Source organism: Crocodylus siamensis, chromosome 7, assembly GCF_052110815.1.
Source record: "Crocodylus siamensis isolate JL-2025a chromosome 7, ASM5211081v1, whole genome shotgun sequence".
Taxonomy (NCBI): Eukaryota; Metazoa; Chordata; order Crocodylia; family Crocodylidae; genus Crocodylus; species Crocodylus siamensis.
The window spans coordinates 86,327,733-86,346,474 of record NC_143401.1 but is presented as its reverse complement, the minus strand read 5'-3'; the positions used below and the strand labels follow the sequence as shown (position 1 = coordinate 86,346,474).

Here is an 18,742-nt window from a genome sequence, read left to right as displayed (position 1 = left end):
TTCAAATCTGAGGAAGAACCTGCTTTGTTGGAGGAGAGAGCACAGAGATCTCCATCCACAGGCTCTTTTAGAGGAGCTATGTAGGCTAAGCACACTTTTCCTTTCTACTCCCATTTCTATTTGCCCACCATTCTGGTCCACATGTGTTTGAACAAACTGAAACTAGTAAGCCGAAACCAAAAGGGATTTCCAGCAGTAAAGAGCCTCTGCTAACAACAACAACAAAAAAAGTCAATTAAAAAAAAAACCTGCAAAACATTTCTTCTTCAATTTTTAAAAAAAACCCTGTTGTTCTGTGGCAGGCAGGTCCAAATGAAGTCTGCCTGGAACTGGCGAGACAGACGGAACTTCAGGAGGCTCAGCTACTCTTCTCATGCCGACAGGTCTGGCTCCTGCTGAACTGGTTCCAGTTTCCTCTGGAAACTATATACGGGTCAATGAGGAAGGGAAGGGATGGGGTGGGGGGAGGGCTATTTTTATTTATTTATTTTTACAAAAGCATAAACTCTTTTGAAAGTTAGGGGAATTTGAGCACCTAAATCACTGGAGCCTTAGAAATATTTTATCGTTTAAAAGTTGATTTTTCATAGTTTATACAAACTGCAAATGGTTTAAAAAAACCTGCATGTGACAGATTGCCTTTAGTTTGCCCATTCATATTTGATGGGGTGAACAGAATTACTGAAAAATACAGGGGCTGTAACTCAAGCTAAGTGGGCTTCAGAGTTTACTCCTTCCCTACAAACTGGATATTGAATTGAGACTGGATACAAGAAACATGTAAAATGTAAACATGGGTAGCGCAGCTACCCTATCAGACAACTTACCATATTTACTCAAATTCAAGACTAGGTTCCGCCACCCCCATCAGCATAGGCGGAAAAGCACTTCATCTTATAATTGCATACAAGGAAACCTCATCAATACACTGTCTATCATTAAACTGCTGCCAAAAGTAGCATGTACTCAGCAATGGAACCCAATATGAAGCTGATTAAATGCAGCCAACATGGAACATGGCCCACATAGGTTCCCATCACGATGTTTGTCCAACTGCACGGATAGGTTAGTGCAGCCCATCTGAATAAGATACAGTAGTGCTCACTGCATGCAGTCTCTCTGTGCCAACTCATTTGCAAATCATGGTGAGCCACTTCATTGAACACATTTCAATATCCTCTTCACTCCTACAGCTGAGCTGTGCCTTTCTTTCCCATTTCCAAGTATTCCCGTTTCTTCACCACCCTGAAATGTCTGGAAAACATCAAATGGGGTCCCAAATAGTCCATCCAGAATCCCTCTAACATCTCCTTTCTCAGCCTGGCACATGATTAGAGTGGCCCTGCCCTCTGTGAGATGCAGCCAGATCAAGTTGCCTTGTGCTTCACCTGCATATACATTTCTGTAGGATCCTAGGACTTGTGACAAGAACACCCAGTTCCTGCCATGAGTCAAGGGCAAACCAGCACATGGATCCTTTGCTGCTGGGGAGGGAAGAGAATGGTATCTTGAGTATACACATACCGAGCAGCGCTGAGCTGTGGGGTCACCATGGCTTGAAATGCTGTTAACCCTGCTAAGGTCCACCCCAACAAACTATTGTGGTAAATCATGAACCTTTTGGCTTTAAACTAATATCATGCATAGCTTGTATTATATACAAGTAGGTACAAAAATGCTGCTTAAAACTGTGTGTACAGAAGATCTATGTTAAAACTTGCAGCAGTTTAAAAAAAGGCAAAATGCATCCATTCTAGATGAACTAAGTCTGTGGGTATCTGTAGTCATTGAACTATTTCAAGGTCAGCGTTTTAAATTTTCCCCTCACCTCCATGTGCTCAGGGAAAACAGTCTAATAGTAAGGAGTGGGGGAAGGGTGGAAGCAGAGGGCAAGGGCGCTTGACCCTCCAGATTAATTTTCCTGTTGAAGCAGTGGGAAGGGGACAGATTAAAGGCAAACTTCCAATAATTAGATCCTATATCTGGAAAATTATAACAAATGTATACATTCTCCATATATAGAAACTAATAATTGAAGGGTCATCTTGTATTCAAGTAAATATGGTATTTCTTTAAAAGCCTTTCTGAAGTTTTTAGGAGACTAGAAAAAAAAAAGGCCCAACAGACTATGTTTCCTAAGCACCAAATACCCTCACTGGATTTGAACAACATATAATGGATTTTTCAAAAGACTACCACAGACCCTTTGAGGGACATGTCTGTGAAAATATGGAAGTATATCTGCTACCAAATTTTTTAACATAAAAAGCTCAGTGTTACAGGGACTAGGATATCCCTCAAGCCAAATCACTGAAGCATTCCTACATTACCACATTCTGCACCTGTTATATGAACAATGATTAAAGGCTAGTAAGAAGACTGTCCAAGGTCTGGAAGTAACAAAAACTTGTTAAAGTCAGCAATGGGACATTTTGTTTTGGTGCAAGATCAGATTAAACACCTTATTTATAAATCTATTTTTACCCAACTAACAGAAGCTTGAAAAATAACTTCATACTTTCATATTTTGCCTTTATACCACCCAGTGAAAAATGATTCTTCAGCTGAATTATAAATGTGACTGTAAATAAGAGTTCTTGTTTATTCATTTGTGCACTATATTTATGTCGCTGGAGGTACAAGAATCTTCACTAACTGGCTGCTGAGTCAACATATGGAGCAAAAAAAATAATAATAATATAATGGATTTTACTTTCCTACTCTGCTGATTTTCAACTACATATTTTTTTTACTCCATTAATATTTCAGATTCAGTTAAACATTCCTCAGATTACAAGAGTTTCAAAACTGAATCATTTTTTGTGAATTGTGTAGTGAATGCTATACAAAAGACTAAAACATGCTTTCATATACCAGTGTTACTTGTGTTTTTTCATTTAGAGTTATTTTGTCAAGTTGTCCATTCCTGAATCATGCATTTCAGTTATTTTACTTATGACATATATTCCAATATTATAGGAGCTAAACATTTAAACCTCTTTACATTACAAATATGAAGTTCCATAAATAAATATTCAAGGGCAGATCTAGAGGAGCCGCAATGACACAGCTACATCCCCCCTTTTGGACTAGGCCCTGCTACCGGTGCCTCCAAGGAATTTGAAAAAGTCCCCAAAGCGGAAAATAATTCCCCTCTTCTGCTCCATTCTCAGTCACGTCCCCTCCCTTTCTCTCCATCCCCCGACCTGCCCTCTTGGGGCCAGGGGTATTTTCAGAGCTGTTCCTGCTCACTCCAGCTGAGCTGCATGGGGGCTGGGCTCACCTAGCACAGCAACAGCAACGGTGGCTTCCTGTGCCTGCTCCTGCAGGGACTGGCACTGTGAAGCAACCCACTACCTCCCTATTGCTGCTGCCACTGTTTCCCAGCTAAGCCCACCCCTCGCACTGCCTAGCTGGAGCAGGCAGGAGCAGTTCTTAAGAAGTGGGGGAATGCTTACCTGCTCTGGGAACTTTAAAATGTCCCTAGAGGCTCCTGCAGCGCAGTCTGCCTGCGCTGGGGTAGGCGGCTTGGAGCAAGCCTGCAGCCACTTCTCCAGTGTGTGTGGCTTGCCCCTGCAACCCCCTTTGCCACCCCTGTACGTGTTAGTTTACAAAACCTATCTGACAACAAAATTAGAAGGGATCATTTTTCCTATAACAAAAATCTAAATTCATATAGTTTAAGAATAAAATGTTTATACAGTTTGATAGACAAATCATCTGGAGAGTTTGAGACCTCAACAAAATAAAAGATGATTATACAAGTTGTCTGTAAAGACTTATTTCCTTGCACGGTTCTTAGAGAAAACACTCCAGAGTAAACTATGTTTCCCCCCCTAAACACTGACTAGATTTCTCTGTCCTTACACAAACATTTTATTTCATGCAGTGATAAGACTTCTAAGATTATCCTGTACTGGCAAAATTAAGTCTTCACACTAATTAATTACATTGATAAAAGGTACATCTGCCTACTACTGCTTTTTCATCAAGGTTTTGGGTCCTTTGTTTCCTCTGTTTAAAAAAAAAGGTTTATTTTTTTTGTTACATTTCTTTCAAAAGTTTAAGGGGATACTAAGATTCATTCCCTAAGTTCAAAAGCCAAAAAACCCAAAACAAACAAAGCCCGACACTTATCTGGATTTAAGATCATGACAGTCCTCTTAGCATCCAGTTTTCTATAGCTTGCAAGTAAGGAAAAACTCCATTGGTTTGCAAACTATTATCCCAACATTTTTACCAATTAAGCCTTGCATCTAATTCTTACTGATATGGAAAACCACCTAAATATTACTTATCTATCACTGCAGCCAGTGGGAAGAAGTTTAAAAATCATTTGAACTTTATGCAATTATATGTCTCAGAGGCTTGGTAACGAGGATAACAACATTCCATGTTCAAAGGAAATTTAAGAAATGCAAAGAGCATTCAGTGGTTGGCCATGTTCAATTCCAGGTAATGGTGCAATAAAAAGAGATCTTCTACTAAAATCATTCCCCTTCACATTTTGCAACAGAGATTGAGAGCCATATGAAAGGAAGTGAATTTTATTCCTGAATCTTAAGACTTGATTAAGGCTTGTTGTTATATCATGTACTTAGAAATCAGCAACAGCTTGTTAGTCTAGAAAAACAACCAAAGAGACCTGGTCATACCTGGTACATTCTATTAACGTAACTTTAAGTCGGCCTTCTGTCAGTGGAAAATCTTGTATGCTGAGATCCCGATCTTCATACTCTTCAGGTGACATTACTTGAAATGGAAAAAATGGCTTGAACCTGACAAAATAAAATATAAGAACTCTCAATTTTTTTTGCAATATCGTATCTTAGACAGTACAAAACACACAATTGAGACGGAAGGCACAAAGAACGCACATGTGTATGCACACACACTTTGTCTCTCTTCCTAATAGGGCAATAGTGTTTGTTGAAATAGGAACACCTTACTAAGAACTTGACCAAAAGTTTGACACCCAAAAAAAGCCCTTCGGAGCTACTCTAAGTTAGCTCCTGCAGAAGAAGCCAAAGACATATGCAGAAATATGAATGCTTCACTTCATTTTGATCATTTAAATGGCATAATCAACAGGGCAACTAATTCTGAAAATAAAGGAAGCTTATCAATTTATCACATGATAAATTTTTATATTACCAGTGTATTTTATTTGAGAATGTTTTATTGCAGTCATTATCTTTTGAGAAGCTTAGTATAAATTTGCAACTTATTTAAAAAAAAAAAAAAGTCAAGTGGATTTAGCTGATCAAGGAGAAAAAAACTGCAGAAAAGTATTTAAACACCATAGCATAAGTTTTCATATATTAAGATACTGATATACTTAGAAAGCTGAGACCTGACAAGATACTATTAGTATCATTATGCAGATTAGGACTCTATTTTTCAGACTAAAGCTTGGCATCATTTGAAAGAACCATCTTTAGAGTGCTGTTTGACTAAGAGGTCAATGTAAAAATAAAACCAAATATTAAACCACCTTCCTCTGCCTGTCATGTGCAGATTCTGTATGCCTCCATCTGCATTTTAATTTTTTTCTTTTTTCCTCCTTTTTTTTCCTCTTTAAGACTGATAAAGAAAAAGGAGCAGCAGATTTCCCCCCATTTGCAGGACACGCTTTATTAATGAATTAAAAACAGAAATATCAGGGGCTTGGTAAAAACCATTGCACTGTCACTCTGACAGTTGATTTATATTCTTAAGTGATCCTACCTTAGATCCCATTTGTAGTCAACCTATTTCTACAATAATATTTTGGAAACATTTGTTGAATGTTTAATTTACATGCAAGAACTTTAGGGTTTTTTTTATTGACTGTATCTTCATTTCCCACTGTTTTTTGTCCCCATTCTGCGTCATCTGTCTCAGTGTATTTTTAGTTATCAGCTTTGTTTGGAGTACTTGTTAACTGAAAAATATGAACATCCCTGCGCGTGGAACGTATTTGGTATGTCATCAGAATGAACAGACATCTTTCATGAACACTGTTTGACCACTGGAGTCAAGTGCTCATCACATTCTGGAGTGTATACAGGAAGCAGTCATATGCATCTCAAGTGACTTTTCTTTTACTTGAAAATAAATAATCAAATTCCCTTTCACTGATGACACAGCCATTAAGAGGAAGCAAAACCTTCTGACCTGAGACCCTTTAATTTTCATCCTACCTTCCACATATTCTCATTCAGAATAGTATGCCCCAAATCATGCCTGAACACATCATTTTTTTCTGTTCTTGTGAATAAACAGGCCTTAACTCTCAAATTATTTTTTCAAAAACCAATTTAATTCCTTACTCTATCCAGAAGTCAGTTTTTCCCTCTTGACTGTTTGGGGTACGGGTGCGGTGGAAACCCTAAACCTTGTCTTAGAGTAGTTTTAAGAACTAAATTCTCAGAGTACTCCATTTCTAAAAATGTAATTGCTAGGAGGTAGTAACAGTGTTTTTAAAAATAAGTCCCACATCTAAAGCCTCGTTGCCTGCCCTCCCACCACACTTTATAATGAGATAAGAATATGAAGCAGTAAGAAAGCTTAACATTTTTACTAGCTGAACCTTTAAGTCCCCAAATGCAGATCTCACCTAGCTTAAGCCTGGTTTGTTATTTCACCCTTAATTCTACTTCAGTGTCTTAAAACTTGAGACAAACTACTCACCTTTTTCATTTTGTATTAAAAACAGAATGATCATAGTTTTAAATAAAAAAAATAATCTGTGAGCTAATGAATTTCCTTGCCTTGCACATACCATCCTACCATCCAGAGGTCTTGATAAAGGACCAGTCCTTGCTCCACAGAACTTACAAATTTAGTGTAACTGACTGCATTGGGTCTGCATTATGAGATTTTTTTTTTCTTTTAAAACTGTGCCTTCAATTCACGCTTTGTTAGCTTAAAATGATTTGTTTCTGCAGCTAAAATGAAGAATGCTGTCAAATTCTGAGTAAGCAAATACTTTTAGGCTTAGGATCTTCCAGTGTGTGTATTAGCTTCATTTCCAACAGAATGAATGTGAATAAATACTGAAACGGAATAAATTTTTCCTATTAAATTCTAGTTCAGAGGCGGGCAATTATTTCGGGTGAAGGGCTGCTTACTGAGTTTTGTCAAGCCAGCTTCTTCTAACCTCCATACGCAGACCCTCTATAATATAAGCCTGCAACAGATTTCAGTGCCCAATTATTCCCTCTTCTCTAACAGGAAAATCCTTCAAGCCATTCCATTCTTAGAAGGCACACAGACCCCCAACAACAGTTGCTGCTTAGTGGCAGCATTGCGTGTAGTAAGGAATGCTCTCCTATAGAGCTGTCATTGTTTGACCAAACAGGATTGCTAGAAAACAACAATACAAGATGCTCTCCACTTCCAGCCAGAGGCCAGGTTTCCTACGTCCATGTCTCTGCAACAGACAAGCTTAGGAGCAATGTTTATATTACAGAACAAAAGCTTTGCAAAAATGCAGCTGCAATACACATGGTGTTTTAGTCAAAAGGCTATCTTAATATTAATATGCTTCACAAGACTTGGTCAACAGATCCAAGTTCTGTTTCCAGCTTTACAACAGATTTCTTGTTAACTTAGTGATTTAAGATCTCAATGTACCCAATGCCTATTCCCCCCCACCCCCTTTAAGGAAGGGACAATTTCAGTAGTATAACTGCTTTCAGTTGGATTTAAAATTAGATTTGGGCCACCTGTTTTTTATTAAAACTTCATATTGAATACAAACATGAGCAGATCCAGGCATCTGTAAAAACAGGGTATGGAAGCAGTGGCCAATGCTGCAAGAATGACTGCACTCTTGCTCCCCCCGCCTCCCCAGTCAACTGGGGCAGGATGCAGGAACAGCAGCCAGGGACTTCTGTTAAAACCAGAAGCAGTTAAGATTTCCACATCCCTCCATCATCCCACACACTCTCAAGTCCCTCTTCCCTTCCTCTCTGGGTTAAGGAGCACATCCCCTTGCTCCCCCCTCCCCCCAACCATGCTTCATTTCTGTCCACCGCTGCTGCCAACCCTGGCTGACACAGAGGCAGGAAGAACTCCCCAGCTGTTCCTGCCCAGCTCCAACCAACCTACACGGGGAGCTGGGCTCAGCCAGGGACAGCAGCAGTTGGTAGATTTCCTCCTCCCTGAGCTTGCTCCTAGGGAAACTAGGCAGGGAAGAGGAACCCATGCTTCTGCTACTGCTGTCCCCAGCTGAGCCAGTCTTCCCAAGCAGCCCAGCTGGAATGGGCCAGAAATTAGTCTGGAGCTTCCCTTACCCCGAAGTCAGCCAGGGACAGCAGCAGGCAGGAGAAGCAGGGAGATGGGAGGGTAGGAGATGTATTGCTGAGGATGGAAGGGAAAGGCTGGGGGGGAAAAAAAAACACTTTGGGGACTTGAGAGTCCCTGGATGCTGCTCCTATAGTCTGAAAGATGGTGAAGCCATGCTGCTGTACCTCCTCTAGGATTTAGATTCAGGGGCAGATCCACTCATTTTACTGACCTACAGAGATCCTGATACATAGGGACACTATAGTACACTGCTTCATCTTGCTTTCTTCCTTTAAGAAGTGCAATTAATTCTTCTAGCCTTCTCCTCCCCAAAACAGAACTACACAATATGGTTTCTTCTCTTTACACATGAAGACTATAGCTAAAACCTGATGCTTATGAAGGGTTTCTATGCATCTCCCTCCCAAGATGTGCATTATAAAAGCTTGTCCATATTAATTACTATGACCACTGCTTCTATGTAGATTCCAGCCTATCAAAACCCATACCCAAGACATTATATAGGCAAGATCACTCCAAATGCAGTCTTGTTGCAGTGCACAGATTGCATTTCTTTTTACCCTCTACATGTGCTTTCTCTGAGGTCTAGAATAAGTACCTGATACCATAGACAAGCTCCACGCCTCACTCCTTAATTAAAAAAACCTCCAACCTTCTAAAGCCCATTCACTCTTCGAAACACACTACATTATATAGTTAATACACGGTGGGTGCATGTACATGTGTGCTTTACTACAGAGCAGACTACCTAGTTCAGGGGTGGACAATTATTTTGGGCAGAGGGCCGCTTACTGAGTTTTGGCAAGTCATTGAGGGCCGCATGATAGGCAGCCGGGGCAGATAAATATTAATTTTCTAAACTTTTTAGGGGTACCATGGTCCAGACAGGATGGCCTCGTGGGCCGCATCCAGCCCCCAGGCCGCATTTTGCCCAACCCCGACCCAGTTCCACAGTAAAGTGTCACCACATACACATGCTGTCATATTATGGTGCAGTAAATGAACTGAGTAACTGGCCACGATGAAATACATGCGAAGATGGTGACCACAGGCGTAAACTGCACCCAGTCAGTCCAGGCAGCAGGGGGCCAGACTCCTGCCTGCCATCCAGCCATACGGCTCCGCAATTTCAGCACTCTTGTGCTCCAGCCATTGCCTGACGCCACCACCCCAGAGCCCTAGAGCTGACTTCTCCCCGCCCCCAAACCCCAACTCTGCCGCCAGCTCAGGTCTCCTTTCTGTCCCAGATGCACATGTAGATGCTATGCCCAGGAGCAGTGTTCTTGGGATCAAAGTGCTCCTGAGTTTATTGTGTTGCATTAATCGCATGTGTAGACATACCCAGTGTGTCACTGTATTAAAGTGAAAAGAACTGCCATTTCCTGGATCAAATTGCAGGTTCACCTAGCCCAGTGTCCTGCGTCACACGGTGATTTTAAGACTGAGGAAAAAAATGTCCAAAACATTAAGATAATTGAGTTAAATTAGAAAAATCAAGGCAGTATAATATGTATCCTGTACTTTTATAGTTCATGTCAGTAGCTGTCAACCAAGGTGCTTTCAAGGATGCCATGGAGCCAACACTGGTACTGCTACAGCTGGGTGAAACTGTCCAGCATGCCTTTTTCCTGGAGGGCCATATATAACCAGTTTATCATAAACCTAATGTGCCTGCTTGCGTCTCAGCTGCTTTCTGGTCTGGTTCCAAATGTTCCTCCTGTAAACTGGCATGCTGGGCAGAGCAGCAGACTGCACGTAAAGTAGGTAACCCAAGACGTGGAACAGTGGTTCTCAACTGGGGTGCTGCCAAATTCAGAAAAGTTATGTAGAAGCACCTTGAGTCTAAAAAGGTTCAGCATCACTGGTTTATGCTAATGCTTAGACTTCACTAAGGAAAACAGACATAAGAAATATAGGAATATCATCACAGCAACAAATCTTAACATGAGGAATTCACTGACTCTGTAACTTATGCTCACAGTTTACTGGCTTATGGCATTTAACCACCCTTAGGAAAAGAATGAGAGGCATATTTCTAACAGCCTGAAAGACGAAGCAAAAGGAATATAATGTGGGAAGCGTGTGGGGAAGGATTTTTGCTTGTTGGCTCATCTTTAAGCAGTTACAGACAAAGGGCCTATCTACACTGATTCTGAAGTTGTGCTAGAAAATACCACGGTGAAGTACTGCAGGTCTGCTCTGAGCACTACAGTCAGGAAAAAAAAAAAAAAAGAAAACGTAGCTGGTGTTTGGCACGCACCCAATGCAACCCTCTCTCTAGTGCTCTGCCTCAGGTGCGCTTGCTGGAATTCATTCAAAACTGCTCTAACTGTGGCTGCATTACATTTTGAGCTGCAGCATGGTGGAATGGATGTGCAGTACTTCACTGCAGCACTTCCTAACATGGGATGGAGATAGTAAGGGTATGTCCCAAAAGGTCTAAAACTTAAGTCTTGGAAGTTTAGGACTTTTACTTCAGAAAAAGCAGACAGATCAAGGACAAATGCAAAGTGAAACCAGAATTTGAAGAGAAGCAATTTTTAATTACATTGCTCAAAACTGAGTTAAATCCTAAGAATCAATATTTCAGAACTGAAAGAAAAGCTGTCTGCAAAAGTTTCAGTACTCCTGATCTTTCCTTTTTTAGACTCAAATAGTTCCTAATCTGTCTCCAGTTCTTCAAGGGTCTCAATCAAAATTGGGAAGAAAAGATTTGATAGTCTTTTATCTAGTTTGTTTCGACTTAGTTCTCCTCCACTATTGCAAATATCTTTCCACATCAAAAAACAACAACTGCAAAAGCTGTTCTCTTATACTTTCAGTTAAATATTGAATTGTTTCCTGTCCTCTAATATAGTTGTCATACTGAGGAACAGAGAAAGTCAGTCTAACCTAGCATCAGAAGTACCATACTGACTTGAATGCAAAACATGCCGCTCCCCCACCCCCCATTTAAACATGGACGGGGGGAAGCCTTTTCTTAGATTTAAATACTGAGCTGAAGCAGGAGGGTGCTATGGCCTTGGCTCCAGGACCAGGGGCGAAGCTGCAGTCTAATTATTAGGGGGTCATCTAAACTCCTAGTTTGGGATTTGGATAAACATGGTAGTTCTTAGAACATTAATAAGGGTTTTTTTAGACAACATACATTTGTTTAAGCAAAATACGCTGTTAGCATAAATAGAATAAGATTGCTCTTACTTTTCTGAAGCAACTGAACAATCAATTTCAAATCCAAATGACAAAAGGCATCAAATAAAGTTTTAAAAATACACTGAACAGTGCCTCCTTAAAAACAAATCAACATTTCTTCCCAAGCTGAGCTACAAACAACATCAACGCGTGTATGTGAAATTCAAGCAGAACATTATTAAAAAATCCTTATTAAATTGGGAAAGAAAGGAGCATTTCAGTTTGAGGCAAAGAACATATTTAGAGGCAAACTCATCCAATCAGTCTGCATAAGTAAGCTCTGTGAGGAACACATTAAGAATTACTTTTACAGTGTAAACAAGCCCTTGAATAGGAATAATTCATTTCAAATATAGCAACAGAGAAAACAAGCAACAAAATTATGTTAACATAACAGTGACACTCAGATGATTAGACCAAGGAAGAATTAGACAAAAGTACTCTTTGAGTGTAACTAATTAAAGATACTACTCTTAAACCAGCCTTAGACTCAGATCTTTTGTCTATAAAACCAAAAAAGTACTGAATACATTTATTCAAACCTTCTGTCTAAACCCGATTAGCATAAAGAAAACTTCATAATATTATATATATTCTGCATTTCACTATGCCGATAAAGCCATGAATGGTGGCAACTTCAGCACATTTCGACTTCTAGTTTTATCTTTAACTTGACAGATAACCATCTTCTAAATCTGAAAAACAAAAACAGCTTGGCACTTCCATAGTCATAGGGAACTCCTCCTGACCTCTTTTTTTTTTTTTTTAATTTGGGACGAATCCTCTCCATCTAATTAGAATGCAGCTGTAGTTAACGCTTACATTTAAAAGTGTGTCTGACCCAAATTAACATTAGTGTATTAGCTACTATACAGCAATTGTATTGTTGGCTTTAAGCCAGATTTTTGTACCAAACAGGAACAGTTTTTTGTATCTTAGTTTAACCTAATTAGCCTGTTAGCTAAAATGAACTGCTGCCACCAGTATCTACTTAGCAGTCATGTTTTCAGTAGCATCAGGAAACAAGGAGGAAAGGAAGCTCCATTTGGCTAAAGACAAACAACGACTTACTTCACTCTTTTTGGTGCAAGGATATCCAGAATCACAGGCAAAAATACTGAAGGGACAAACTCCAGAATATCTAAGCAATCCAGCAAAAGAATTGGACTGCTTTGAGAAAAAACAATCCTTTTTCAATGCAAAAGAAAAGTTAGAATTTTGTAGACTAAGTCAGCTTCAGGTGAAAGGTGAGAGCAGGATCACATACAATAAGTTTTAAAAAAAGAAGAAAGTTTTAAATTATTCAGCTGTTTGGCTGAGGAAAGGTAATGAAAGGGATGTCTAAAATCATTACTTGGATTTCGGCTTACCACTTGAGTTATATAACTTTCAGCTATATAACAATTCTATTACTGTCATTAAAAAGATTAGCTGGTGTTAGGTTCATTAATTTCCAGTAAAAGTAACATATTCATTTTAGAACACAACATATATTAACTTAATATTTTATATTATAATGCCCCTGCTTGAAGTCTTTAAAATTTAACAGGACAGGTAAACTAGCACACAAAAGTACAATAATACATAATGTGCACAGATTTAAATATTTAAATGTTTAGGGAAAAGGATTATTTTGTAAGGAGTTTGTAGAAGATATTTACTTCAACCATATTTACTAAAACATAAGAAAGTACAAACAAAGCATCTTTCAGGGCTAAACTACATTTAATAAAACATGATTTTTTAACTATTAAGTGAACCCTCCCACTCCCCAAAGATTCTGATTACTACGTCATGCTTGAAAGAATAAATTCTACACTTCAATTCTGGGGATACAGATACAAAGCAGGCTTTATTTTCCTATTTAAATACTACTTTTTTGGTTTCAATACAAAACCATAATTCAGATTTTTCATAAATCTGAATTTAAAAATTAGTTACAGTTAACAAACCCGATTCTTAACTGGCTGGAAAAACAACAACAACAACAACAACAACAACAAGAAAGCATCCTAGAAGGCATTAAGTTCAAATTCTCTGGCATTTTGTCAGCTACATGAAAAAACTGCTTAACAAGTTACATAATCCTGTTAATAACACGTTTAAAAATGTGTCAGCAGCTGATAAATGTAGTGGATCCAGAACAAGGGCTGATGCGATTTCCCTGCTTTTGCTGCCCAGGCAGACTCTTCCCCCCACCACCTTAAAGATAGTAGGGCCTTCATGTCATAGTGTGTGGATTTCGTAAATTTTATAAAAAACAAAACAAAACACACAAATCTGTTTCTGACCTTTTTAGTATTCTACCCACCACATCATGGATTTTATTCTCTTACCAATATGTGGGAAGCTCATATGTATAAATTCACAACATACTGAAGAGGCACATTTTAGTCAAAAATCACCACAAGGAGGAAGAAATTAGTATCTGTTTTTCTATGATGTTGTTCCAGATGCTCAGGTTACACTCTTCCCTATGACTAAGCAGTGAAACATGAGCAACATGTGTGACGATAAGGACAGAACTTATCACAGAATCCTTCACAGGAGAGTTCTTGTACACGGCGCGTGTCCAGATGCTGAAAGGGTTAAATTCATACAATCCCTGCAGTACCACGTCTACTCCACAGTAGCTCAAAATAACAGCACCACTTTCAGTCTACACTTACACTTTCTAGGACAGGAGCGGCCTCCTGCGTGGATGTCACAAGGGGCATAGACAGTTTTAGTGCACGGCCCATGCAGACTGCGTATAGGTCAAGAAGCAGAAAGCAAAGCAGCAGATCCAGAGGGGGTACAAGGCTGGGAGCAGAAAGCAGAGCCCCAGATTGGATAGAAGAATGGGATCAAAATGTCACATGGGGAAGGTACAGGGCTCATCTGTGGCATGCTTGCCAAAAAGGTTGGCCCTCGCTGCTCTAGAACAACTAGTGATCTTGGGTGCTGTACCCAGAAACAGTAAGTCTAGTGGGGGACACTTTTCAGCACCCCTCCATCTTTAAGGTGTCAAACTGGGCATTCAAAACTACTAGTTAGTTTTGAATATTTGAGCATCGATCTACAGAGCCACGTAAAACATGCACTAAATTCAGGGGGCTTCTTTGCAAATATCTAGAGCAGCAGCTTCCCCTGTTTCTTTATCAGAAGTCATCACACAAATGGTAGAGTACCTTAAATATTTACTACTAACTCAAGTGTTTCCGAGTGCTAAAATAAACAAGCTGCAAAATCCTGAAGTGGATACACCAGCCCGATTTCTTAAATTTACATAGAGCTACTGGAAGTTGGAGAGCAGCGAGGGGCGGAGGGGGGCAGCAATTCTGTAGAAAGAGCAAAGTAAGTCTTTAGCCAAATGCAGCTTCCTTCCCTCATTGTTTCCTGATGCTACTGAAAACACGACAGATAAGTAGATACTTGTGGTAGCAGTCAGTTTCAGCAACTGGCTAATTAGATTGAACCGGAGGACCTCCACCCACCTCAAGAACCACAGATCCCAGAAAAAACGTCTGAACGCCTGGCTGCCGGAAGACACTGTCCTCAGGACTATTCAAGACAGGCAAAGTTTTCTGCTGTTTGTCACGCGCTTAAAATTGTAACTTGCTGTACTCAATCAATGCTCCCTTTCGAGAACAAACCTAGCCATTTTCATAACTTCAGCAGCACCACCTACATTCTAACGCTAAGGTTGGGTATGAGCTGGTACAGACCCAGTCGCCTTCCAGCCGCTTCATCCATTCCCACTGAAGCAGGCCCACCTCATCAGCCAACACCCCCACTGCCACTGTGCGCTACATGGAAAAAGATTACACATGCCAGAGGTAGAGCCACCTTCACTGGGCATCCTGTGGACATGGAGGTACATGGCAGCAGCAGCAGCTCTGGCTCAGCCCTGGGACATGCTACCCCCTACCCGGGGCTGGATCCGGCTCGCAAGGAACCCTGGGGTCAAGATCCAGGGCAGGAGGCAAATTTGACACCCCTGACTTAGCATCTGGTTAAGATTTTCTGCAAACGTATTTCTGCTGTCAGTGGGTACATGTACACGTTCTAGCCCAATACTACTGTGCAGTAGTGTATTAGCAAGGGTTTTGCTCGGCACACTACTGTGCAACAGAATTAGGCTACTGCGCAGTTTGCGTCTTGTGTAGATGCACCCAATGTGTTTGGCTTAGCTGACGGAGGCTTTAACAGTTCATTTGTACATCTGACCACTATGCTGTGGTTTGTACAAAGGAGATTTAACTCAGATTCAGAGGTTGGTGACACAGCCCAGTACAGTTGCCTGAAGTTAAGTCCTAAATCCTGAAGGCTTTAAACTAATTTCACATTTTCCACTGGTCCCTGCATTAGTCAAGACCGACATGCTCAAAGAGCCCCGAGTCAAGAAAGCATTTCTTGCATATTTATCTTCAAATACATGCTTAAAAGTTAAGCAGGTGCTTACATGTTTTCCTGGATCGGATGAAGCTAGAGGGGTTTTCATTCATCTTTTCCTCTCCGTTTGCCTTTGAGGTGGGTTGGTCAATGTGGAATCAAAAGACTATGGTGATGGGCTACTGGGATAACAAAGGATGAGGCAGAGGGGAATAATTTTCCCAGGAGGAAGAGTAGCCTTGATAAAAGCACTCAAAAGAAAAAGAATTTGCTCTAGCCCCTGGAGGCTGAAAGACTGGACTAGGTGTGCCTGGTTCAATAAGTATGCCAGCAGACAGCTTTTAGCTGATCACAAAACAAATATAGATATTAAATGCTACCTCTCGCCAGCTTGATTAGATGTAAACTCCTAAAATTAACATTTATCCAGTGGAAGAGAAGAAGGTTTTTTCAGCCTACAGACAACATCATTTTGAAACAAAACATTAAGAGGCAACTTGAGCACTACATATCACATACAACATGTTCACGTTTTTTAAACATTATTTTTTAGGGCACTGAAAAAGAATAAACGCTGTCTCAGATCATTCTCTAGCAAAAAGCTCTCTTATTTCTGTAGTATCGTTGTTCATAAGAGTCTCAAACCTTTAAAAAATCCTGGAGAGATGGGTATATTAACTATAATTTTAGGAACAAAAAAGCAATACTGCTAGAAGAAATGGCGAGAATGAGGCATAGTTGCTTATTACCAGACTCTGCTCTTAACTCCTAATCCTCACTTTTCATAGTTCACCACCAATACTCTTCTGCTTCCCCAGTTCCACAAGACGAAAACCACCAGTATCCCTCACAGCAGCTTCTGCTAAGTCTAAGAGTTGACTGTACCTGCGAAATGCCTTTTTACTCTTGAACATAATGCAACAGTGGTAGGGGAATTGGCATATTTTTTAAAATGTACCATGGATACTACATTTCAGACTCCGTAGTTTTCAATCCAACATCCTCCACAAGCAAATTCTGAGAAATGACACAGGTTGCATCAGTCCCACTGTTAGTAAAAAACACAATCAAACCCATTTTCTATCCATCCATCAAGTCTTCTCTCCTTCAGTCACTTCAAACAAACAAACAAGCAAACAAATGATGTAGCAGTAATACTGTACAGATTCTTTAGCCCATTATCAGATCCATGCCCTAAAGACTTTTCAATATACTGCAAATAAACAAGTAAAATGGATGAGTCTATACTGGTCAATATGATGCAAAAAGCTGGTCTGATCCAGTCAGCACCGTGGGACTGCAGAGTAAATGGTCAAACTTAAGGTGAAAGAGTACAAAATCAGAAATTCAGGATACGTGATGATACAGCAACACTCAGATAGTTCCACAGTATTACTATCAATCTATGACTGCAAAAAGCACAGATATTTTCAGATTTAATACTTTAACATTTCCTCTAAATTGGTCTTTTACAGCCAAATAAAAATATGAATTTTTAGTTTTAAGAATAAAGTATTAATGCCTGCTTTGCTTCCCCTCTCCTATAATCCAACTAGTTCTATTAATGGTTGTAGCACTTGTAACTTCATTAGTTGTTCTTATTTGAATTTAATTAACATACCACTTCGAGAGTTTGTCAGCAAGGAGGTAAAACCATTAAGAACAATTAAAACAGGCGCACAGTCTTCATCTTGGGTCTGCATTATACTTCCTCTACCTAATTCAGTGTCTTAAATAGCTATAAAATGACAGAGATCTGTCTAATCCAGCTCAATTACAGAGGCAGTTTAGATCATTCCATGAACTCTCTTGCTCTGCAGTCCCAAGACTCTGATGCTCAGTTTCTACCCCTTCTACAGTTACTTTTGCATGGGCTAATGAGCTTTCTGGTGCTTAGTCATTTGCTACACCATTCAGTTATGGAAAATATTAGTACAGTCAATCTATCAGGCTTATTTCAAGCCTTGTTTTACAACATGGAATTCTCTAATCAATATTCTCTTCAAATCTCAAGGTGGACAGTTACACAGAGCAAGTGAATTCAATACCAGGCAGTTCAAGGATTTTACCTCTGCTCACACAGTAAATGAGATCCAAGGTACAAAATGCTTAAGCATTTCAAAATGACTACCTTGGCACTGAAACAAAACATGATACTCTGCTTAACTGGACTGCAAAGCCAGATCTGAATAGCTATACATACAGGCTACTTTCCCCCTGACTGCATAGTCTTTAGAGAAATTACGTTAATAGTTAAAATTGAAAATAAATAAATAAATAAAATCACAAACAGGGACATTTCAGAATGTCAAGAATGGTAGGCAAGTACTGAACAGTACTGTACTTGCAGGTAATTACTGGAACTTACACTGATCTACTTCACTGATTTCGTCAAACATATGCAATTATTTCAAACATTTGTCAAAGATATGCAAAAGTCTGCATGACATTGCATTGAAATGCACACCATCTCCACTGATTCCAGAACACTGTTTTTGAGTATAAAAGTTAGCGATCACAGTATTATGACTAAAACCTTGTTCCAAACTCCTTCACAAAATCTTCATAAGATTTCCAAATTTTAAAAATTTCTCCCTAAATGGCTGATAAAACTTTAGTTGTGGAACTATATCCTTGAAAATAATAATGAAGTGTTAGTGGGCACATCTACATATGCATTAACGTCCTTTAGTTAATGTGTATTAAGTCTAGTACCTCTGGGCACTTTTACACGTTCTCTGGGGGTTGGGGTGGAGGGGGAAGGGCAGCACTTTAACTTTTGCAGGCTACTAAAAAGGTAAATTGTTGCCACAGTTTCATGTGTTTAAAGGCACAATGGGAAATGAGGAAACAGAAATCCTCAGGTTCTGAGAGTGCAGGAAAT

The 18,742-nt window shown here is 39.7% G+C and overlaps 1 protein-coding gene across 1 annotated transcript in view; it reads right to left on the bottom strand.

Moving 5' to 3' along the window:
- PDZD8 (PDZ domain containing 8) overlaps positions 1-18,742 on the bottom strand; it is an 84,459-nt gene that overhangs the window by 52,050 nt on the left and 13,667 nt on the right. The window contains exon 2 of the mRNA XM_090057298.1: positions 4,656-4,778. Within this exon, the coding sequence (XP_089913424.1) occupies positions 4,656-4,778 (123 nt within the window). The remainder of the gene's footprint in view (positions 1-4,655; positions 4,779-18,742) is intronic.